At 38.9% G+C, this 25,077-nt stretch overlaps 1 protein-coding gene across 1 annotated transcript in view; it reads left to right on the top strand.

The window, feature by feature from the left end:
- LOC104606855 (uncharacterized) overlaps positions 1–23,458 on the top strand; it is a 73,217-nt gene extending 49,759 nt beyond the window's left edge. Inside the window, exons 9-17 of the mRNA XM_088890409.1 lie at positions 16,088–16,189; positions 16,271–16,600; positions 16,822–16,905; positions 17,001–17,159; positions 17,245–17,328; positions 20,129–20,266; positions 21,894–22,006; positions 22,335–22,504; positions 23,134–23,458. Of these exons, the coding sequence (XP_088746535.1) occupies positions 16,088–16,189; positions 16,271–16,600; positions 16,822–16,905; positions 17,001–17,159; positions 17,245–17,328; positions 20,129–20,266; positions 21,894–22,006; positions 22,335–22,504; positions 23,134–23,249 (1,296 nt within the window). The 3' untranslated portion in view covers positions 23,250–23,458. The remainder of the gene's footprint in view (positions 1–16,087; positions 16,190–16,270; positions 16,601–16,821; positions 16,906–17,000; positions 17,160–17,244; positions 17,329–20,128; positions 20,267–21,893; positions 22,007–22,334; positions 22,505–23,133) is intronic.
- Positions 23,459–25,077: the final 1,619 nt, after the last annotated feature.

Below are 25,077 nucleotides of genomic sequence, written 5' to 3'. Positions count from 1 at the left end.
CTTGTTTTTCTAGATAGGGTGATGTTTATATACCTTTTGAGAGTTTTTGGGTGTGTTTGCTTTTTTCACATTCTTGGTCCTCATAACAGGAAGCTGGATCCTTAGGCCAAGAAATGTATTTTCCTTGGGTATGTTCGAGACTAAAAAGGGTATCGTCGTTATGGTCCAGTATCGGGGAACAAGTTTGTCAAAATGGATGTTACATTCTTTGAGTCTACATTCTTTTTCTCTAGTGGTTCTCCTCAAGGGGAGCGTTTTTTGGGAGAACTCAAAATTTGTTCCCCTTCCTGTTTCATTTGTTCCTCCTTCATTTGGCCCATTAGTTCCACCTGTTGTTCCACCATCAACAACTTTAGTCCGAATGCCTGATCCACTACCGCCAGCCTGAAAGTCCTTTCAGCGCCAATGCAAGAAGATGGTTGGCTCCACACATGCTCCAGTAGAGGAATCTGCACCACTCTCCGTCAATCCATCTGAGGTTCTAGGTTCGGCTGATACAGTTCCAAGTATTTCCCTTGAGCTTGTGCCTGTTATTTCCCTAATGATGTTTCTGTACCTAACAGTGATGTTGCACTTGGTCTCATTGATCTTGATCTCCCCATTGCACTCCGTAAGGGAAGGAGAAAGTGTACAACCCATTGCATTTCACACCATCTATCCTATAGTGCCCTATCACCTTCCTATTGTGCATTCTTTTATTCCCTTGGTTTTGTGTCTATACCCAGGAATGTCAGCTAGGCTCTCTCCAAACCTGAGTGGAGAATAACTATGTAAGAAGAAATGGAGGCTTTGGTTAAGAACCAGACATGGGAGTTAGTTAGGGGTGTTTGCAGTTCGTTTTGGTGTGGTTTAGAGAAGATCATAGACCAAACCAGTAAATTACGGTGTGAGAAGTTTCTAAATCGAACCAAACCGTTTTGGTATGGAAACCAAACCGTTTTATTATGGTTTGGTGTGGTTTCTAATACGATTTGGGGACTTTGTACCATTCTATGGTTCTTTTGGGCATAACCCAATTAGAAAGCCCAAATAGCTCCCCTAAAAATTAAAACTTAAAACTTTTAGTTATTATTTTATTATAAAATAAAGAATTCATTATATATTTATAATTTTATGCATTCCATTTGGATATATTTTATATAATTTTTATATATAATATATTCATATTATATATATATATATATAATATGAAATTTTGGTTTATGGTTTACGTACGGTTTGGTTCGGTCTATAAAATTCAATAAACTAAACCAAAACCGCAAACTGTAATTTAGAAAATTCTAAAATCGAACCAAACCATGAAGTTCGGTTTTGTAGTTTGAGTCGTATACTGAACACCTCTAGAGATATTTGATCTTCCTATAGACAAAGAGACAATCAAATGTAGATGGTTGTTCACTGTGAAGTACAGGGCTAATGGCAGTATAGAGAGGTATAAGGCACGGTTGGTTGCAAAAAGGTATACACAGACCTATGGTATTGATTACCTGGAGACCTTTGCAGTAGTAGCTAAGATGAGTTCAGTTCGAATTCTCTCGTCTCTAGCAACTACCTATTCATGGCCCTTCTTCCAGCTTGATGTAATGCATTCCTTAAGATGATTTGCAAGAGGAGGTATATATGGGCATTCTAGCTAGTTTTTATGAAAATGTTGGTGAGGGAAAAGTTGTAGGTTGAAGAAATCATTATATGGCTTAAATCAGCCACCTAGGGCATGGTTTGATAGGTTCAGGGGGGCACTTATCCTGTTTGGATACACACAGACTCGGTTTGGTTATAGTCTATTTGTGAAAAGGATAGAAGCACCTCTGTCAGTATTGATTGTGTGTGTGGATGATATAGTTGTTACATGGAATGATCTTAGGGAGATGGATACATTGAAGAAGTCACTACAACAAGTTTGAACATGACCTATCAAGGGTATGCACCTTTGTAGGGTGACAATCAGAGAAGTTTGTCTGCCTTGTCTCCTCTGAATTATAGTTAGTTGATGTCTTTACCAAAGGGGTTGCAAAGAACAAGTTTGAACATGACCTATGCAAGTTGGGTATGTGTTACATTTACTCACAACTTGAGGGGGAGTGCTTAGGTTTTGGGCAGATTTGTGCAGGTTTAGTAGTTGTTTTTGTTTATTATTTGTTTAAGTAGGAAGTGGGAACCACAACACACTTGTTGGGTCCCTTTTGAGTGGTTCTTTTAAGTTATTTATGTAGTTTTATGTGTTAGCTGCCCTATAAGGGCATATTAGTAGTAGAATAGTGTAGAAGATCTGTTTTGATATAAAATCTGTGTAAGAAAGAGAAAAGAAAGAGAAGAGAAGGTTTATGCAGAGAAGACAATAGGAGAGAAATGGAAGAGAATGGGAGAAGCCAAAATTTAGGTTTGGCTGCCCCTTTCATCAGCTTATACAAAGACAAGTATGCCCTTAGTAAGTTGGCTACATGTAAAATCTAAATAAACACTCTTAATTTAAACATAAACTAATGGGCCTTGGGCCCAATAACTCCCTAACTATGCTATGTAAATAAAAAACAAAAGATACCATCCCAAAAGTCACCACTCCCCCTCAAGTTTGGAATAGATGTCACACATTCCCAACTTGTGTAGATCATGATCCAGCTTGTTTCTTGCAACACCTTTTGTAAGAACATCAGCAAGCTGTAAGTCAGATGCAACATATGGTAAGCACATTTCTCTGGATGTCACCTTTTCCCTTATAAAGTGTCTATCCAATTCTATATGCGTTGTCCTATCATGCTGAATTGGGTTGTGGGAAATATTAATTGCTGTTTGACTGTCACTGTATAAGGATCGGACCCTGAGGAGCTTTGAAACGCCATGTGCCATGGCTCTGTATTCAGCTTTTGCACTTGACCTTGCTACAACTGATTATTTCTTACGCTTTCATGAAACTAGATTACTTCCAGCAAGAGTGCAAACTCCTGATGTAGTTCTCTTGCCATCCAGAAACCCTGTCCAATTAGCATCTATGTAAGCCTCTAACTTCAAATGTCCGTGGATAGCAAACAATATGCCTCTACCTGGGTGTCCCTTCAAATAAGAAGTTATTCTGTCAATGGTTTCTCAATGCTGAACTCATGGGGCATGTATAAGAGATGTTTGGTCATGTCATACATAAGTATAGCAACCGACCCACTAATCTTTGATACCCTCCAACATCCTTCACTAGCTCACCTTATGAAGCATTTATCCGGTGGTTCTGATCAATAGGTGTATCAATTGCTGTTGCCCTAAGTTTTCCTGTCTCTTATTATAGGTCTAAAATATACTTCCTCTGTGAGATGAAGATCCCATGCTTGGACCTTGCCACCTCAATGCCCAGAAAGTACTTCAACTCCCCAAGATCCTTAGCCTCAAACTTTGTGCAGGTTCTTCAAGGTATCAATCCCATTGAGATCATTTTTGTGACTACAATGTCATCCACATACACTATCAAAACTGACACCAATGATCTCCTTTTTCACAAAAAGAGTGATCAAATTGAGTCTAAGTATAGCCAAATACAACCAATGCACTTCTAAACTTGTCAAACCAAGCTCTGGGTGATTGCTTCAAACCATATAGAGACTTCTTCAATCTACATACCTTTCCTTTATCCACATCACTATAAAAGCAACTGGAAGATCGATGTACACCTCCTCTTGCAAGTCCTCTTTAAGAAAAGCATTCTTCACATCAAGTTGGAAGAATGTCCAAGAGTATGTAGCTGTTAGTGATAGAAGAAACCAGACTGAGCTCATCTTTATCATTGGTGCAAAAGTCTCCAAGTAATCCATGTCATTGTATAAACCCATCAACATCCAACTGTCTCCTTGCCAAAAGGTGTACACAATCTCCCATTTTTGATTTTTAATTAATGCTCTCATTTCTTCCCTGCATAGTTGTCTTCCGTTCAGGTTTGGAGAGAGCCTTTGTAACACTCCTAAGTATAAACATAGTTGAGGGAAGAAAGGAAGGCCTAGTAGGAAGGAGATAATCCATTGTAGGGAGATCTAGGTCATCTGCAATGGTGTTAGGAGCATGGGTAGTGGTATTATTAGGAACTAATCCATTAGAGGAAACAAGGGGCATATGAGCCGATAGAGAGTGTTGTGGGTTCCTCTGCTGTGGGTTTGGAGATCAAGGCTCTCTCCAAACCTTGATCTATGTCAGTCGAACCTGGAATCTCCAATGAGTCGATAGAGAGTGATGTGGGTTCCTCTACTGTGGAATCAACCTGCCTGTGCTATCGTAGGCATTGTTGTGTAAAACATTGAGAGGCAGAACGCAATGGAGGTCGCAAAGTGGGTGGATAATGTAGGTCAGACAATGGAGTGGACAAAGGAGCTAGAACAAGAAGTGGTATAGATTGTTTACTTTCTTCCCCAAAACACTACTCTTGAGAAGAACTCCTTGAGAAAAAAAGGTGTAGACTTAAAAAGATGACACCCATAGTAACATACCAGCTCTCAGAGATTGAATCATAACAACAATACCCCTTTTGATTTCCTGCCCAAGGAATACACACTTCTTCGCCTTAGGGTCTAGCTCTAAGTGGTGGGACCAAGAACATGGGCAAAGCATACACATCCAAAAACCCTAATATGGAACATCTCCCCCTTAGGAAGAAGAAGGCTAAACGGAGTGCTATATCCAGGGACACGTGAAGGCATCCGGTTAATCAAAAATACTGTTGTAAGAACTGCATCACCCCCAAAACGAATTGGAACTGTAGAGTTCAATATCATGCTTCTTGCTACTTCCACAATATGTCTATTCTTCCTTTCTGCTACACCATTTTGTTGTGGAGTGTATGTACAACTACTTTGATGGACTATTGCATGCTTCAATAGGTATGATGCTAGGTTTTTTTCAAAGTATTCCTTGGCACTATTTGATCTAAACACTTTCACTCGTACCCGAAACTGCGTCAACACCTTTTGATGGAACTATTGAACCAAAAACGATACCTCATCACAGGATCTCATAAAATATATCCAAGAGTATCAGTATGGCTCCCACACATCGGTAGAACAATAACAAAAATAGAATAACATCTTTTATTGCTTGCTTAAAGGAATGTCTACAATTGTTTCCAAGTTGGCAACCCTCACACTCCAAGCAAGACAAACTGATAGACGCAAACAATTTTGGAAACAAAAAACGCAAAGAAGCAAAAGGCAAATTCCCTAATTGATTATGCCAAAGCATAATCTGATCCACTAACTCTGACTCAACGTTCTCGTTGACATGATGGCTCTAATGATTGGAAAGCGCGTTAAGAAGATAGATTCCATTCACCTCATGACCACTCCCAATCGTCCTTTTTGATTCTAGATCCTACAAAACACAATAACTAGGAGAAATTATAACTGAATAGTTCAAATTCTTTGTCAAGCTACTAATCGGTATAAGATTAGTGCTCAGTCTAGGATCATGAAGGTCAGAAGGTAGGGTAATGGTATTGGTTATCTTGACAGACCCTTTACCAGTAACGGGAACATGTGATCCATCCAATGTGGAAACTTTATCGCTGCTAGAGTAAAGGTGGTATGAGGAGAAAATGGTGGAAATATTTGTCATATGTTTTGAGGCTCCTGAGTCTATAATCCAGGGGTCCCCCTTTACCTGTAGTGGATGCTTAATTTGTAGTGGCATGTGAACTACCTGTATGTGCAAACGAAGTAGAATGCCTACCTCCTGATCCACCTACACCTTATTGTCCACCTGATAAAGAGCTAGAACTAGCTGTGTCCCTCTAATTCAGAAACTACCCATATCTCTCCAATTCGGTCCTCACTGCTAGACTTGTTCATGGGCCGGGCTTTTCCTTTACATCAACAGAATATGCTCAGGCCCAAGCCCGGCCTGACCATTGGGCCTAGGTCTTGAGCTCAAAGCCTGAGCCCAACCATTAATTTGGAAAAAATATTATTTTGTTCTTTTTTATTCATTTAAAAACTTTTTTATTTATATTAAAAGACCTCAAAACCTAAAAGACAATGAAAGATCTCACTATTACTTGAAAAAGAAAAGAATAATAAAGAAAAATATATTACATGTATTTTTTATTACATAAAATATATTTTTATTATATAATACATTATCAAATTGCGCTTGGGCTCAGGCTGGGCTTTTTTGAGAAAACTCGAGGCCAGCCTGAAAAAGGTCGGGCCCGATGTTTTAGGCCCAAGCTCGAGCCCGTGGGTCTGAAATCTTGTCCAAGCCAGACTTAGATCAGGTCGGGTCGGGCTGACCCGTCGAGCTACTTGACCCATGAACAGTTCTACTCACTGCAATTGCTGCAACAAACTCTAGAGAAGCTGATAAATCACCAATCACTGCCATATTCACTGCAGCTACTGCAACAGACTCTAGAGAAGCTGTGAGTAAAGCTTTCAATAGGTATCTCTAGTATGTTTAGGTTTCTTACAGTAGTCACAAATCAGATCCTTCTTGTCCTCCTTCATCAGTTCATTTCCATCCTTATCCCCACTCGAATTAGGCTTCGTTGTGCTAACCATAGTTGACTGCTCAAGGCCTACGTTACTCATCATCACATTTCTCCTACTCTCATCTCCAAACACAAAGGCATATGCCTGAGAGAGAGTTACACAGTCTCGGGAAAGAATGTGTTGTCATGCAATGTCATATTCAGAGTTAAGTCCTGCTAGAAACTAAAAAACCCTATTCTTCTCTACCAGCTTCTAATAAGTTGTTGCATCTTTGCTACTTCCCCAAACCACAGTCTCCAAATGATCTATCTCCCGCCAAAAGGTTTTGAGGGCTGAAAAATAAATGGCAACAGACTTATCTCCCTGCCTAGTAGCAATCACCTGGTTTCTTAGCTAGTAGGTTCTAGCAACATTCTCATTTTGTGAATAAGTTTCTACTACTACATCCCAAATCTCCTTAGCTATGTTAGCCCATAGAAAGTTCTTACTTATATGGGGTAACATGGAATTGTACAACCAAGTCATCACCATTTAGTTTTCCTGTACCCATCGGGAGTAGTTAGTCTCAAGTTTCTTTTCTTCACCGGTGAAATACCCCAATTTTCCATGAGCTCCAATGGACACCTTTGCAAATTGTGACCTAAGTAGTTTGTACCATCCAACTTGACTATAGTGATGGTCCCAACCCCAAAGAGATCATTAGCACCTCCTCCACCTGGTCTCATTTCGAATGCAAATTTGTTTTCAACTCCACAACCCTCCATAACTCCCAGAGCACAGATTAGGAAATCAATTTGAGATGAAAAGAAAGAGATTTATCTCCTTTAGAAACCTCAAACACCTTTTTGGTACCTAGAAGCCCCTTCCTCCTAAGATTCCCTTCTCCGTGGGAGCAGGAGAAGAAAGAGAAGCGGCTACTGCTCCCTCCAAAGGCCTTCAAAAAGGTTGGGACTTGAACCGCTCTCTTAAGAAAACATCAAGAAACCCTAAAAAACCTGAGTGCCACTTCCTAGGTTAAAATTGAAAGTCCTAAATCAGGTCTCTTCCCCTTTCTCTAGTTCTTCTTGATTTTGGTGCTAAACCCTAGACCAGCTACAAGGGATTGCAAACCCACCAAAAAATCCAAAAACTGGGCTTACCTAAAGTCATCGATCAGCTCTTTACCTCATCATGTTGTTGGCTGATTTAGGGCTGCATGATGGAAATCAGCCCAAAACTCAACATTAGTCATTGTACCCTTTTTTAATTAAAAGTATAAATACTAGTGAGGAGGGTGGGTAGAACGGATTGCTCTGTTTTTCTTTCTCAGTCTCTTCTTCTTCTTCAGGAAACATCTCTTTTCTTTACAAATTCTTTGATTCTGCAGTTTTCTACTATTGCTTATATATAACAAGAAATAATAGAAAATTAGACATGGCTTCTAAACCCAACCCACCCGTACCCTTGAATGCGGGGAGGGTAAGGTCTAGAATTTACAGAACCCTCCCCAAACCCGCCCCATTGTCAACCCCATGTGTGAATGGTTGGTGATGTCATTCAGGTTTTCCAATGCCCTGAACAAATTCATGCAGTTGATGAATCAGGAATTGTTACCATTTGGTAATAATTTTGTTGTGGTTTACTTTGATGATACTTTGGAAAGGTGGCCACTAACAATTCTCAAGGAGAAGAAGCTGTATATTATAACTTGAAAATGTGCAGTTTCATAACTGATAGCTTAGTCTTTTTGGGTTATGTTGATAGTGTTGAAGGCATACAAGTTGATCTAGAAATGGTATGAGCTTTAAGGGAGTGACCACTCCTTTTGCAACCTTATAGAATGTGTGAAGAAATTTTAGCAGCATTGTTGCGCCCATTCTAGAATGTATGAAGAAAGGAAGGTTTCAATGGAGAGATGAAGCATCCTACATAGGCATTGGAGGAGTATTCTAAAAAAGGCTGGTCGGTAGCATTCTTTAGTGAGAATCTAAGTGATGCCAAGAAGATGTGATCAACCTATGATCTAGAATTACACGTTGCCATGCTCTATTGAATGCAGTGACAACATTACTTGATACAATGGGGGTTATTCAGGATGATTTTTCTTCAGAGGAAACATATTGTGCATTTCCGATGCTCTTTAAGAAAGCAACTTAAGTTGCGGCAATGTCTTACGTGATCAGACCTAAAATGTAGTTAAATAAAAGGGATGAGTCCAAAATCTATCCAGCGACACTCAGAGTAGATGGAAAAGAGAGAAAGAGAAGTTGAAGAAGGGCTGAAAGTAGTAGAGAGCAAGGAACTAACTCTAACTTCTGCCCAGCTCTATTTTTATTATATTAAATTTGAAATTACATAACTACACCTGACTTAATAGAGAACTGATCCTATTCACGGGCCAGGCTTCGGGCCTTTACACTGTGGGGGGCTCAAGCTTCGGGTCAGGGCCTATCAAATTTTAGCAAAAGCCAAGCTTGAGTCCGGTCCATGAACTGGTCTTAATAAAACAAAGAAATAATAAATAGAGGACAAAAGAAAAAGAAACAATAACAAACAGACCCTACTGACATTCATAAAAAAAACAGCCCTTATCGGCTAACTTTATAAATTAACATCCTATATGCCAAGTAGCTAAAGGATTGAGCCAAAACATAAGTCCATATACACCATTGTAAGTTCCAAATGATCCCTGGAGGATGTGTCTATGGATTTTGTCCTTGTGTTCAATGTGGCTTGAACTCCGTACTTGTGGTTGATAAGTTCTCGAAGATTGGAGATTGTGTTCATCAGGTTTAGTGAATGTGTCCAATTCTTTAGAGAGATTGTGATATTTAATAGGATACCAAATTTCTTAGTCACTTCTGGCATACATTATGGAGGTGGTTTGACATGTCATTGCAATACAACAACACATGTCACCTTAAAAAATTTCGACAAATGGAGGTGGTAAACACAACTTAAGCAGTGGGATTCTTCCTTGGATCAAGCTGAGTTCTCTTTCAACACCTCCATGAAGAGAACCATAGGCAAGTCACCATTTGAGATGATGTACGGATGCACGCCAAGGGACACCCTTGACGTATTGCCCTACCCAAGCTTCCGAGAATTAACATTACTAGCAAGTCAATTATTAGACTGCATACACTTCATCCGTGAAGACTGTAGAGAAGATGGGTCGAATGGCCCATAGGCTGTTTATTCTTTCTTACTGTTTATGTTCTTTTCTGTAATGGGCCTTATTCCGGGCCCATCCTTTCTATGTTATGTTCTTTGTAATTTCTTGCCCAACTAAGGGCCTCCTTGTAATTATTCAAATTTATCTTAATAAAATAGTGTTAGGGTGCTGAGAGGGAGTAATGTTCGAAACTCTCACTCTCAAAACCCTCATTGCCGAACTCTCAAGGTTTGTTTTCTTCAGTTTTCTTCATGGTATCAGAGCAGGCCTGAACTTCAGTATTCTAGGGCTGGAAGCTTCAGCTCGTGTTTCCTGATTCTTGGAGGTCATTGGAAGGTGCCCAAGACTCAAATCTCTTGGAGAAGTGGTTCAGTGGCCAGGAAGAATCAGAGAAAAAAGGGAAACAGCTTGGTTTCTGATTTGAAGCTTAAATATTGTAAGTTGTGCTCAGATTTCTAGATTATTTTTCTGTGTTTGGACTGTTGAAGTGTCCGAAATTTCTGGGTTGTTTCTGTACAGCTATTCGGCTGTCTTTTAATCTGGTTTAACCTAGAGATTTCTGGGTTGTTTTCACTCCTTTTTGGACTGTCAAAACTGCTGAAACACCCTTGGATTCTGTGCTGCAAATTGTTGCTTCTTTTTGGCTGTGTTTTGGGGGCCTGTACGGACTGTTCTTGAGACTTTTTTCACCTTTGACAGTGGGGTCTTCTCTATTGCCCACACTGTGTTTGTAAAAAAGCCTCTTCATCAATACGGACTGGTATTTACTCTTCTTGGCTACTTTTTGGTGATTACCTTGAAGTCCCTGATTAGAAAAGGAACTTCGATTGAGTGCACAGTGCTTAGAAGTTTTCTTATTACTTCTTGAAGGCCGAACCAAGGTTCTACTTCAGTCTTGGTTCTTGCAACTTCCGAGTGTAGTTTGGCCTTGTGTATTGCTGTCTTGAGGTTGGTTGAACTCAGTCCTTGCTCATCCTCATTCGGTACACTTGTAGAAGTCATCTGAAATCATATTTGAAGTGTTTACATGATGAACTCCTCAGAATTTGAAAACAAGAATGGTGCTGAATGTGGACTGGTTCAGGGGACTCCAGGTGATTCTTTATTGACTGTGACCACAGTTAAACTAGATGGGACTAATTATCTGGCATGGTCACAATCGGTAAAGATTTATATATGTAGTAGAGGAAAGTGGGGGTTTATTTCCGGGAAAGAAGGCTCCCCCAGAAGATAATCCATCCTACGAGAAGTGGATGCAAGAAAATTACACTGTCATTGGGTGGCTTGTGAACTCAATGCAGCCATAAATTAGCCAACACTACCTATGGATGAATTCAGCAAAGGAAATTTGGGATAGTGTTGCAAAAACCTATTCCCAAAAACTAAATGTGGCTAGAGCCTATAAATTGAGAAGTGACGTGAAGAATTTAAGGCAAGGGGAGAAACCTTTAGCTGTATACTTCTCAACCCTGAAGTCTCTGTGGCAAGAAATTGACCTAATAGAAGCTGTAACTTGGGACACCACCAATGATGCAGAGACTTACAGAAAACTGGTTGAAAGGAACAGGGTGTTTGAGTTCTTAACCGGACTAAACCCAGAATATGATATCACAAAACAAAATATTCTTTCCAAGGAGAGTGTCTCATTGTCACAAGCTTATGCTTTGGTGAGCAGTGAAGAGAGCAAAAAGGTTGTTCAGGTTCAAGGGGTTGGTATTAGTGATCACTTTGCGAATATGGGGGTTAAACCCAAAGGTGTTGTTGGGACATCTAGTGGCTCAGGAAAGAAAGAAGTTGTATGTGAGTACTGCAAGAAGCCGAAGCACACCAAAGACAAGTGCTGGAAATTACATCTTAATCTTGTTCCCATTCGGTTTCAGAAAAAAACATGATAGTAAAAGGACAAGAAGTGCAAATGTGGCTGCTGGGCCAGATAGTGATAAGTACTATACTGAAGAGATGTCTGCTTGTGCACAGTTGGCAGCCATGAAAGCAGAATATGAAAAGTTTGGGAAGATGATCAGTCATCTAGAGGATGTGACTTCTTCTTCCAACCCTTCAGGAAATTCAGCTTCTTCTGCATTTGCTCATTCAGGTATAAGGGCTTCTGCCAATCATGCAACCACTTCAGGTAATCTTAAGATCCCTTGGATTATTGACTCAAGTGCTTCTGATCATATGACCAACCTTTCTACCTTGTTTGTTTCATATGAATTGCTTCCTGGACGTGATAAAATCACTTTAGCTGATGGTTCACTTGCCCCTATTTCTGGCAAGGGAACCATCAAGGCTACAAATTTCTTATTCCTACCTTCTGCCCTCCATGTACCTAGACTAAATACAATTTTTTTGTCTGTAAGTAGTTTAACCAAGTCACTAAATTGTTGTGTAACCTTCTTTCCTTCCTACTGTGTTTTTCAGGATCTGGAGTCTCAAAAGGTGATTGGGAGTGGCCATGAGGCGAACAGAATATACCTACTTGATACTCCGGGACAATGCGTTGATCATCCTGGGAATGTTGCTTTCGGGTCTGTTTCTTCAGAGTCTATTAGTCAGATTATGTTGTGTCATCGTCGTTTGGTTCATCTGTTTTAGGGAATTAGTTTGTCCAGTCTTCATTGTGAGTCTTGTGAGTTATAAAAGCATTGTAGAAACAATTATCCTTTGAGCAATAAAAGATCTTTTCCTTTTAATATTGTGCACTCTGATGTGTGGGGGCCTTACCACTTACCCTCCAAGGGTGGCTACAAATATTTTATATTGTTTATTGATGACTTTTCTCGGTTCACTTGGATATTCCTGATGAAATCCCGTGATGAAATTCCAAGACTTGTAAGACAATTCCATGAATTTGTTCTAACCCAATTTGATACCAGGATTAAAATTTTCAGATTTGACAATGCAAAAGAATATTTTGAGAAGAACCTATCCTACTATCTCTCTGACATGGGGGTTATTCATCAAAGCTCCTGTGTTAGGACCCATAACAAAATGGAGTTGCTGAGAGGAAAAATAGGCATATTGTTGAAGTTGCAAGAAGTATCTTATTTGCCTCACATGTTCCTACAAGGTTTTGAGGTGATGCCGTTCTCACAGCCACCTACCTTATAAACCGTATGCCATCCAGGGTTTTAGGGTTTAAGTCTCCCTTCAATCTCCTTCATTCGGACAAGGATCTTTTTCCTATTCCTCTTCGTGTCTTTGGCAACACCTGTTATGTACATGTTCCAAGTGTCCAAAGGCATAAATTTGAACCCAAAGCCCACAAGTGTATTTTCCTTGGTTATTCCCCCACACAGAAGGGTTATTGTTGTTTTGATCCAAAGATTGGCTCTCGGTATGTCTCAATGGATGTCACCTTTGATGAGCTTTCTCCCTTTTATGGTTCCTCTCCGGATGGACATTGTCCACAGGGGGAGGATTTGTCATAGGTGTTTGCTCTTCCTCTTCCTGTCCCAATTGAGTCTTTTGATGAGTCTGCTTCTCCTTCAAATGAATCAAGGGCGGATCAGTCGTTCCATTCTCCCTGTCCCAGTGTTCTTCCACCTTTACCTCCTCGTCCTATCCTCAATCCCAAGGTGTATCAAAGGCAAAGATCCAGAAATGAGCAGGTTGTTTCTCCTACAACACACGAGCCTCATACACTTCCAGTCACAGATGAGACAACAGGTACAGTTTCAGCACCCTTGGAGTCATCCTTCCCTGACCTTGATATTCCCATTGCTGTTAGGAAAGGAAAACGGAAGTGCATTGCTCACTGCATTTCCAAGCACCTTTCTTACAGGTTGCTTTCTCCTTCATACTTTGCCTATCTATCTTTTGTCGCTTCTAACCCTATTCCCAAGTCTGTGTCAGAAGCTCTTAATATTTCAGAATGGAGGGATGCTATGAGGTCTGAAATTGATGCCCTACACAAGAATGACACATGGGAAGTGGTTGATTTGCCTGAAGGAAAGGATCCAGTCGGTTGCAAGTGGGTCTTTACTATCAAATATCGAGCTGATGGCACCATTGAAAGGTACAAGGCCAGGCTGGTTGCAAAAGGCTATACACAGACATATGGGATTGATTATTTGGAGACCTTTGCACCTATTGCCTAGATGACATCTGTGAGGGTTATTCTATCTTTAGCTGCTCACTTTGATTGGCCCCTTTATCAATTGGATGTGAAGAATGCATTTCTGAATGGTGAATTACATGAGGAGGTTTATATGTCTCTTCCTCCAGGGATGTACGGAACTGATATGAAAGGAAAGGTATGCAGGCTGAAGATATCCCTTTATGGACTAAAACAGTTCCCTAGAGCATGGTTTGAGAGATTTAGAACAACACTTGTTAACTTTGGTTATGTGCAGACACAGTCTGATCATACTCTTTTTGCGAAGAGGAGTGGACCTTTGGCAGTATACCTCATTGTATATGTAGATGATATTGTAGTGACTGGTAATGATGTTTCAGGAATTCATGATCTAAAATCTTTCCTCTATACAGAGTTTGAGATTAAAGATTTGGAGGATCTGAGATACTTCCTCGGCATAGAAGTTGCTCGATCCAAGGATGGGATTCTTATCTCCCAAAGGAAGTATGTTCTTGACTTGCTCTCTGAAACTGGAAAGATGGGTGTTAGACCAGTTGCTACTCCTATTGATATGAGTCATAAACTCTCTACCTCAGATGGGACATTGTTAGAAGACAAAGGAATCTTCCAGAGACTTCTTGGGAAACTTCTGTACCTATGCATGACTCGGCTAGATATTGCATATGTAGTCAGTTGCATTAGCCAATTCATGCATGCTCCCCGAGACACTCATGGTCATATGAAACTTGAAGCCTACACCGATGCTGACTGGGCCGGAAACATTGATGACAGAAGATCTACTTCTAGGTATTGCAGCTTGGTGGCTGGTAATGTTGTTTCTTGGAGAAGCAAGAAACAATCGGTTGTTGCTCGGTCTTCAGCTGAAGCAGAATACAGGGCCATGGCACATGGAGTTTCTGAACTATTATGGCTAAAATCATTGATGAAGGAACTTGGGGTTGAACATGACAAGCCAATGATGTTGTACTGTGATAATCAGGCTGCCATCAACTTTGCTCGCAATCCAGTGCAACATGATAGAACTAAGCATATTGAAGTTGATCGACACTTCATTAGAGAAAGGGTCTCTTCGAGTGAAGTATGTCTTCCTTTCATCTCATCTGAAGGACAATTGGCAGATTTTCTCACCAAAGGCATTCTCAAGGCAAAACTTCAGCATGATACTAGCAAGCTTGGCATGGTAGACATCTATGCTCAGCTTGAGGGGGTGTGTAGAGAAGATGGGCCGAATGGCCCATAGGCTGTTTATTCTTTCTTATTGTTTATGTTCTTTTCTGTAATGGGCCTTATTCCGGGCCCATCCTTTCTATGTTATGTTCTTTGTAATTTCTTGCCCAACTAAGGGCCTCCTTGTAATTATTCAAATTTATCTTAATAAAATAGTGTTAGGGTGCTGAGAGGGAGTAATGTTTGAAACTCTCACTCTCAAAACCTCATTGCCGAACTCTCAAAACCTCATTGCCGAACTCTCAAAACCCTCATTGCCGAACTCTCAAGGTCTATTTTCTTCAGTTTTCTTCAAAGACGTCAAGATGCTACCAGAGGAATCTAATGCGAAATACAATGAGGTAGTAGACAAACATAGGCACAAGGTGTTCCAAGAAGGAGATCTAGTTATGGCTCACCTCAGAAAAGATGATTTTGAGTTTTTGTGTCTGAAATGATTTCCTTTTTATTGAATGTGATTTTTTAGGAAGTTTTAGTTCAATTAAGAGTTTACTATTTTAGTTGGGAGTTGTGTATATATAAGACTATTGTACATGTTAATCATATAGTGAATTGAATACATGTTTCTAGTGACTTGTAGGGTTGATGACAGAAAATTGAAGAATTTTGTTTTATTTAGATGTGGTTGAAAGTCAAGGATTTGAGTCGATAATTTGTGAGCACCATCAGGTATACAAGGGGAGCTGACTGTTTTTAGGTGATCATTTGTGAGAAGTTGATGGTTGGTGTTTTCAAAATGTGAGGTGGCAGTGTTCCTTTGTGGGTTGTGGTTATGGATCATTTTTAGAGTGAACTCATGTTGTTTAATTCTGATTGGTGGTCCTTATTTGTTGATAAAGAAATGCAGAAATGTGTCTTTGTTGGATTTTGGTTTGATTTTTTTTCCTGATTTGGTCTTGTTGGGGATATTGTTGTTGATGGGGGTGGTTGGAGTGACTGCTTTTATCTCACACATGTAAGTTGCTGCATATGCTTGCTGGACAGGTGTCTCACACTTATTGTGTGTTCAGTACTTGTGGGTAGCTGATTGAAAAACAATGTTATGGTCTTCTGGAAGTGCACATTTTATTGGTGTTTTAGCAGGTTTTTTTTTATTGTATGATGTACCTTTCTGTTAAACTGACCATTGATGTTGAAATTTTGATTTCACAGACTGGAGCCATGAGGCTTGGCCGGGATGCTATTGTTCTTACCCAGACTAGTAACTCCAGATCTGTAGCTTTTCTTTCACAATCATTAAATGCAGGGAGAGATGTAAGAACCATTAGATTTTGTCACGTATGTGCTTAAGGGTTTTACTTTCATCTAGATGTTCATATTCTGGTTTTAATGCAGAATGTGGAAATTCCTATTATAAGCTACTGCAGACAGGGGCAATTCATGGAAAGGGACACAAGTGTTCAGTCTGAAGCTTTGGCAGAGTATAACTTGAAATGTATTAGAAACTACTCACCTTTCAATGAGTATTTTATTGGTGAAAAATCAGCATTATTTAATGCTGAAGGCACAGGAACACAAATATACATATGGAATTTAGATGAATGGGGATCGGATTATTGTTTGGAATGGCAATCTGGGAAGAGTGGGGAAAGCTCCTCCAACAAATGTGATATACTAATTCGTTCTAGACGGATCAGGTCTCGTCCTGGCCAAATTAGCAAAATGGTCAGTAATCCATTTTTTTCATTAATGAAATTATTTTCCAAGGGATTCTGAAGCATTACTTTTCTAATGGAAGAATATCTAATAACTGTATAGTTCTTTTCATCTTTGTATAATTTGATGTTCTTTTAATATGATATTTTTATATTGAAATTCGTTGAACTTCGTGCTTATACTTTTTTATGCATTGATATGGTCCTCTGATTTTGTTGTCTTATTTAAAGGTTCCATTAGATTATTCACTTCGATCTTACTTGGAAGTCATCTTTTTAGATCCACGAATGAAGATAAGTGTTCAAGGTTCATTAGTAAGTCCTTGTTCCTTGTTATATGCTTTGCATATACTATACTGCTTCAAATAGAATTTTGTTTTTTTATTCTTTTTACAATATCTTTTTGACAGGTTAAAAGTCGACCCCTGGCAAAGTTCCTAAGTAAGACTAAGATTGTAAAAGGCGAGATAATGGGAAAACCTGTTAGCTTGACTGTTGGACGCTGTCAAAAAGAGTGGGAGCGGGTGAATTGTGGAATATTTTTGTACTGGCATGGCCGCTTGATTGAGGTATGATTCTCTCTTTGCGATCAAAACTTCTCAAGAAAGCGTAAAATTTAAATTTTCTCTGTGATCAAAATTTCCCATTTTGTAGGCCTATAAAAGGGTTGGTGGAATGGTTCATAATGCAGACATGGGCCGAGGCATAATTGGTGTCATAGATGTTACAAATGTAATGGTAGGATATTCTTTTCTGAAATAATTATCTCTGGCAAAGTTTCTCCTTGCTGTTTTACTTTTCAAGGTCATTAGATTTCATTTCAGCTGTTTCTTTTATGAAGGTTGTGTTACCATCCACTCTAGCACTTTGGCACTAGATTTATGGGGCCATAGCCTTAAAAATGATGATAATGATTCCAACCTAGAGGCTAAATCTTTTAGTTGTATTACTGAATTCAGGTTATGCTTGGGAATTTCCATAGACATGAATGTTCTTTCTGACTTTTAAATATACAAAAGCATTGAATGGTTGGATCAGCTGTCTGGTTCATTGTTAAACTGGATATCGTAGTAAGGAACAACCAAACAGTAAGCTGAACTCCTTACATGTGTCACATTTTTGGCACAATTTAGAGTAAACCTGGGATTGCAGTCATTGGGCTGGGCAAGAGTAACTAGGAAGCATTTGGAATGGCTCTGTATTATGACCATGTCACATCAGCATTATCTCTACCAAACGTATTTCTTACAGAAAAGTTGCTTAACTGTTGTTGTGCAGTATGATTAATAAAAAAAACGAAGCTTTGCCAAAAAAAAAAACGCAGTTTTATTCCCAATTCCAGCTAAATGGGTTGCAATGTTAGAAAAAATATGAGAGACTTCTTATGGAGGGGTTGGAAGGAGGAATCTAAATGTCATCTGGTAAATTGGAAGAAAATCTGCACCTCCAGGGCCAAGGGGGGTTTAGGGATAAGATTGGTGAAGGATGTTAACACAGCTTAGCTAGGGATTAGGGGAATGGCTGTGGAGATTCAATGAACACACTGACAGTTTGTGGAGAAGATTAGTTGTCTCAAAATGCGGATCTGGTAACAGGGAGTAGGAGACATAAGAGGTAAGATTCTCCTACAGTTGTTCAGTATGGAAGGCAATCCAGAAAATTCATCCTCAGTTTTTGAAGGGCATAAAATATGAAATGGAAAGTTGCCATAGGGTGCTTTTCTGGAAGGATTACTGGTGTGGGGATGGCCCCATAATGACCCCATTGTACCTGGAACCCTCTGTTCAGGAGGAATTTAAACGTTTGGGAGGTGGAGTCTTTGATAAACTTGCCGCAGATTTCATACCACTCCAAGATCTCTGGTACAGGGGAGGACAAAAGGAAATGGTTGTGTGAGAATTCGGTCTCATTCTCAGTGAAATCCTTTTTCAATGGCCTATCAAGGGAGCATACCTCTCTCTTCCCGAGTAACATCTGGATCAGGTCTGTACTGATGTGAAGACTGCTAGCCATTTAATACTGCACTGTTACTTAGGAGGCAAGTTTGCTGGAGCTTTTTGTAGTTAAGTTGTGTTTCCCGGCTGATGTGAAGGGCTTTATAGAGGCTTGGTTCTGGGCAGTGTGGGGTGAAAGAAATAACAGACTTTTTGAAAGGAGACAGATGTCCAAAGAAAAAGTGCTCAACAGGATTCTGTTCTCGTGGCTGTCAAATCACTCACTTTTTAAAAACAGGCACACTTGTTCTTTTAAATCACTGATTACAATTATAATAGTGGAAATAGAAGTAAAAAATGGAATCTGCTATCACTGTCTAACCACTTAAATATAGTTATATAGTGACAGGAATTGTAATCAGTGATTTAAAAGGCGTGCCTTAGGCGCACAGGCGAGGCACATTTTGGGGTATGCGCCTCGCCCAGGTCCTAGGTGCACCCCTTTCAAAGGCGTGCACCTTTTGCCTTTTTTTGAGTCTAACGGCTGGGTTGGGGGCTCCGCCCCTGGACCCCCGACCACACCCCTCGAGGCAAGCCCCCGAACAAGTCTATGTTTGGGTTTGAAATTCTTATTTTGCACATGAAAAATAATGATTTCATAACTTTAATTGCCTTTTAAGAAGATATTTTATTCGAATGAATGAATAAACAACATAGACTTGTTCGGACTTCGGTGAGAGAGCGAAGCGAGCGAGAAATAAGAGTTCAAATCAGCCCCCCACAAGATTGCCCCCCATAACGTCCCACAACACATCACCGCCGTGTATTGGGAACATCTCCCAATGATGACATCATCATTTCTGGGATTATCATCGGGAGATGTTCCCAATACAAGGCGGGGATGTGCTGTGGGACGTTGTGGGGGGCTGATTTGGTCTTGAGAAATAAGAATTTCAAACCCTAACATAGACTTGTTCGGGCTTGCCTTGAGGGGCGTGGTACAAAAGCGACTCATAGAATCAAGAATGCAATATGTTTTACATCACATTAGCTACTTGAAGCAATGCAATTAAAAAAAAAAGAGAGAGATTGTGGACTTTACATGCTTGAAAATGCTTTATATGTTTGCTTTTATTTTTAAATTTTCATTTGAATACGCTTTACATGTTATGTTTATGTATTTTAATTTTAGATAATTGGTTTTTTTAAACATTTATTTTAAAATTTATGTATATTTTTTATTAACATTATGTTTAATTTTTTTTGAATTTTTTGCATTTTTTAAAAGTTTTTTGGCATTTTTTTTCGAAAATTTGACTTTTTTTACCTTTTTTTTTGTAGTTTTGTGCCTTTTTTAAATTGGCCCTTACGCCTTTTTTGCACCTTGTGCTTTTAAAACACTCATTGGAATAGTGGAAATAGAAGTAGCAACAGTGAAATAATTGTTCCTCTTTTCACATTTATGTTCTCACATGGATGTAAAGTTCAGTCATAGTTTCTGAGGATCTTGTGTAATGCAGTACTTGAAATAAAAGTGGACAATTTTAATAGCTCATGCATGTCTAAGTTTACATCCTAATGCTTTCCTTGTTGCATTTCTACAGAGTGATGGGAATGGTCATGTCTGGGTGCACAACAATAAGCAAGGTTTCCAGGACTGTGAAGCTTATGCTGTACTTGAGAGTTGGTTGGGTAATGAAGCTGATAAATATTGGGATGAAAATTACGATTCACTTCTCTTGGTATGTTATCAGTGTTTCCTCATTCTTGTGGTAATTTTGATTCTTCATTTTCTTTGTGGAGTGTCAACTCAATATTTGACCTTTAAGTAAATAGTGCTTTTAGTGCATGATCCAGTGTTCATATTTGTATAGGCGAAACTGTCTCTTTTATTTTTAGTGCATGATCCAGTGTTCTTTTTTAATTTTGAGATGTATAGGTGAAACTGTCTCTTTTATTCTATTAACTTGTAATACAAGAATATCGAAGCATGATCCCAACTTATAAGTCCATTGGAGGTATTTTCATAAATCCTTGAGATAGGATGAAGATTGAAGAAATTGTACTTATGTATGCTCTATTGCTTGAAATAGCATGACCCCAACTTGTACTGTCATATCCTCTATTGCTGTAGAGGGCCGTACTGCATCACTACCCCTCCCAAGACTCCTGATTGCTGGGACCAAGACTGCGTAATGGCATTTTATGATTTTCAAGACATTATACTTTGGATGGTGGAATCAGATGGTCAAAATCATCATCTAAGCCTTGCCAACTATGGGCATGTTTGGTAGCATTGCCATTTCCTAGAAAAATGGTGCCATATAAGTTCCAACTAAGTGTTTCTTGTTAGACGGTCTAATCTTCTGTTCGGTAATCCGTTATCTAAAAATCACATTTCCTCAGAACTCAAGAAAGTCAAGTTTCTGTGAAATGTCCTTCATGGTGTTTCTTGCTATGGCTCACTGTTGCTTGTAATTGTTGGATGATCAGGTGTAGATGTGGCAGCAACACTATGCTGTTAGCAAGCGACAATGTACCATGTACTAAATCAATCAAGATACAAAAAGTAAATGATTTTTCTTGTGAAATGTATAATATGAATGATATGGAGTTCGAGAATTGGGATAAAAGTACTGAGAATGCTCTAGTTTTTATATATTTTTGTAGTACAAAGCATGGCTATATTTGTGAGTATTCATATTTTAGTAGATTATGCATACCTTTACATGTAAATATGCTGAACATTTCATTCTGTATTTTTAATGATATCTATTCAACTCAACAAATTAACTGCTCACTCTGATGTTCCTAATGTATTATCCATTATAAGCAAAGTATGCACAACTAAGTTTCTCTTTCTTGTGCCCAAACAAGTGAATAACCATTATTTGAAATTTTAATTCGATTATAGATAGTCAACTTTTTAGCTTTTGGAGTATATGGAATTTGAAAATTTAATGAAGGATGAATTCTTCACTTAATTTTAGCAATAATTCTGTAGTTCTATATTGCATACAACTCAAATATTACCCCCCTCTCTTTGCCTGGTGTTCCCTGGTGCAATTCTGATTTATAGTTTACAATCATTAGAATCACCACCATGGTGCTAGTTGTGCCTAATGCCTTTACTAAAGACAATAAAAATAAAAATATGATGTAAGCTTTAGAGGTTAGGTTAATTTGAATATGATTTCTAGATGTATGATTTTGCATCTTGCAAAGTAAATCATGATGTAAACTTTTGTTTTATCATTGCGGGTAACTATGAACAACGATTCTTAATCATTTTTTGGTAAGTTATTATTTTGTTTTTTGATTGGTAGCATCACATGCTAATATTTTATCCTTAACCCTTTGGTAATCCAGGTGAAGGGTGATTCATGCTACAAACCTGATGAGGAGTGGGTGCAGTGTGACAAATGTAGAAAGTGGAGGAAATTGGAAAGTGGCTTTGATACCAGGAAGTTACCTCAAGAATGGTATATTCATATCATTTTTCTCTGTCTAGATTTCTGTAAAATCGTGATTGGTAGTTATACATTCGTGAGGGTGCTTGGATCTTTTAACAATGGTTGGTTGTTATCTTTAGATACTTTGGTCATTAGAAAATTGAATGACTGTACAATAAATAGGAATTATTTGTACTTTCTAGAATGCCATTCTGTATGATATGTAGTACTGGATTAGTGTCAGTCATAAGAAATAGAAATATTGAACTGGGATATAGGTTTCATCTAAGTGAATTATTTTTATCTGTTGGTATAATGTTTATTAGCGCACTAGTGAGCAGGAATGTTTTGACTGTAGGTTTTGCCAGTTGGAGCCTTACAATGGAAGTTGTAAAACTCCTGAAGAACTAGCTGAGCCTGGAGTGATTACTGTAGCTGCAAAGAGATCTGGATATGAATTGGATCAGAAGTATGCTACTTGTGAAGAAGCTATGCAGAAAGTACATACCACCGAACACAAATTATCAGGTAGGTTTTCGAAGTACGAACTTTTTTTTTGTCATTTCTGCATGCTAGGTTGGTTGAGTAATTTGAGGTTTTTATTTCTGCGTTTTAGGAAGAATAGGATCTGGGGCTGCATGAGAGATAAGGAGAAAACAAAAGGAGCTTTGTTTTAGTAATCCGATTAACTACTTTTAGACTTAAGCATAATAGAACACTGTCAGCAATTCATGAATTGGACGGGTTTTTGCAAGAAGAAATTGAATAGAACTGTATATAATTGGAAAACTTTGTAGAATATTTGGAATTGTTATAAATGCATTTGATGCCTAGATAATTAGACATAAAAGGCAAATTTTATCCAAAAATTTAATGTATCAGACACATTTTAGCTAGTGGCTATTGCTCAGTGAAGTGTGAGAATGTGGGTTTGAGTCAGTGGCCACTTTTTGAAGAAAAAAAAAATGACAAAGGTTCCTTATATTTTTGGAACTGAATAAAAAGTGTAAAATACAAAATTTTCCTATTTGGTATACACCAAGGAGCAACACTCTGTCATGGTTCAACATGGATCCTGTGCCCTGCATCCGTAGGTGTTAGTTTTCCCCAACAAATAACATCCTTCTGACTTTTGGCTTCTTGTTTGGATTTATCAGGTGATAGTGACGAGGACAGAAGTACATTGGAGGAGGATAATCAGGATGTAAAACATAGAGGAGTCGTATTGAAAAGGCTTAGAAGGGGTCCCGCAAGGGCCCATAAGAAGGCCTAGGAGAGGTAGAAATCTGCTGCGTTTTCACTGCTGTACAGGCTTTTTTGTTTTGGCTTCAGAGCATTACCATGTTGATGATTACTAGATCCTTGTGTCAATGTTAATCTATATAACATTGTGCCTTCTAGTTGCGTAAGATTTACTCCTGTAGGGTAATCATGGATGAACGTCATTTTCATTATCCAATCCACGCCAATTCTAGCTTTGGCCATAAACGGCTGCTGCTATTGTCTATGGACAACTCCGGTTCCTGGAAAAGATCTAATGTTAGATCCTTAGATCCATTGCTGCTTCCCGAATATAATCTTCCATCTTTCTCAGCCCAAAGTTTAAAGTACTGGGAACGCAAGGTTTATCGGAAATTGCCTTTCACGTTTGTCTTTTGGTGCGTAATTCTGGGTAGGGATGCAACTTGGGTGGTTTAGGGATTGGCTTTTTTTTGTCAAAACTTGACTGAAGCCCTGAGCCTAAAGCATTGTAAATTGCTAACTTGTGCCGAACCCAAATTGTACTATTGTAGCCCTACTCAAAGGATTAATTATAAGGTTCAAATTTGAATTTGAAAAATTGTTTAAATATAGAACGTACCACTCACATATGAAAATAAACCAAACATTGGGTTTCCATATGTACCACGTTCAGGCCCTTTTGCTGGGTATCGGCCAATGCGGCCTGATAGATTGCCAAATTTTAAAACTTGAATGAAACAATGTGTTCAGATCGTTAAAAGTTAAAACTTGGCGATGAAGGCTGAACTGAACTAGTGATATCTTGGATTCTTGGGTTCCCTTGGCAAGTGGTGTATCTCTCGTAGTCATAATAATTAATGCTACTTTGGTATTTAAAGATCGTCCCATTTAGGGCTGTTCACAGGTCGGGTTGGGTCGGTTTATTGATGTTTTTCCAATCGACTTGACCTGGTCGGGTTACCTGAAATTGAAACCAAAATCGATCCTGTGTTAAGCAAAACTGACCTGATCGGTTTGAATCGGTTTGGGTCGGTTTCAGCTCTACTTAGTGGTGACTTAGTTGTTGTACAACCTAACTTAACTAGGATAGAGACAACTTAGTTAAGTAGGAACTAAGTAGGTTGTAATTATTAACTAGGAATTAAATACTAAGTTGGTTTGGTGTGAACTGAAACCGAACCGAATCATTGGTTTATGATTTTTTATAACCCGAAACTGAACGATGCTGAAGAAAACCCGGCCAACTCGGATTGGATTGGTCTGGGTTGGGTCTTCTTATGAACAGCCCTAGTCCCATCACTCCATGTAGTTTAAACGGGTTGAGAGAGAGGATTTGGGGTCCCATCATATAGTACCTTCCTATTTAGGGCCTTAGGCTGAGGCTTAAACGTCCTTGATGGTGTCAAGCTCCCCAGACCAATTTAAAGGTTTTGTTTTGACATCTTCATTGGAGAATATTTGTTGAAATGCAAATGAACATGTGTTAATGACAAGAAAAGAAACCCTCTTCTTCAAATGACAAAAGATGCTTCTATGCACTTCAAATCATCAACCAATACAGCCCTGACGAATTCAGGAGAGAGAGAGAGGTCCGGCTTACATTGAAACCAAACTTTTCTAGTGTGTGTAACTCTATTAACCATACGTGGTAGAGAGTAGAGACATTTAAAGAGTGGAAATTAAGCTTTGGATGAAATCAGTTTCCACTCTTGTTTGTATGAATTTTCTAGTTTTTTTTCTTCCCTATTGAAGTCCAAATTTGTAGAAGTAATATGATGACGTTCTATTAGCTAATGTGATGGATCAAACATCTGATTGGAGATCTTTGGTAGGCAAGCATATGCAACAGGGAATTCTTA

Source organism: Nelumbo nucifera, chromosome 6 (genome assembly GCF_055504915.1).
Source record: "Nelumbo nucifera cultivar China Antique chromosome 6, China Antique-T2T, whole genome shotgun sequence".
Classification (NCBI taxonomy): Eukaryota; Viridiplantae; Streptophyta; class Magnoliopsida; order Proteales; family Nelumbonaceae; genus Nelumbo; species Nelumbo nucifera.
This window is presented reverse-complemented; position numbering and strand designations above follow the sequence as displayed.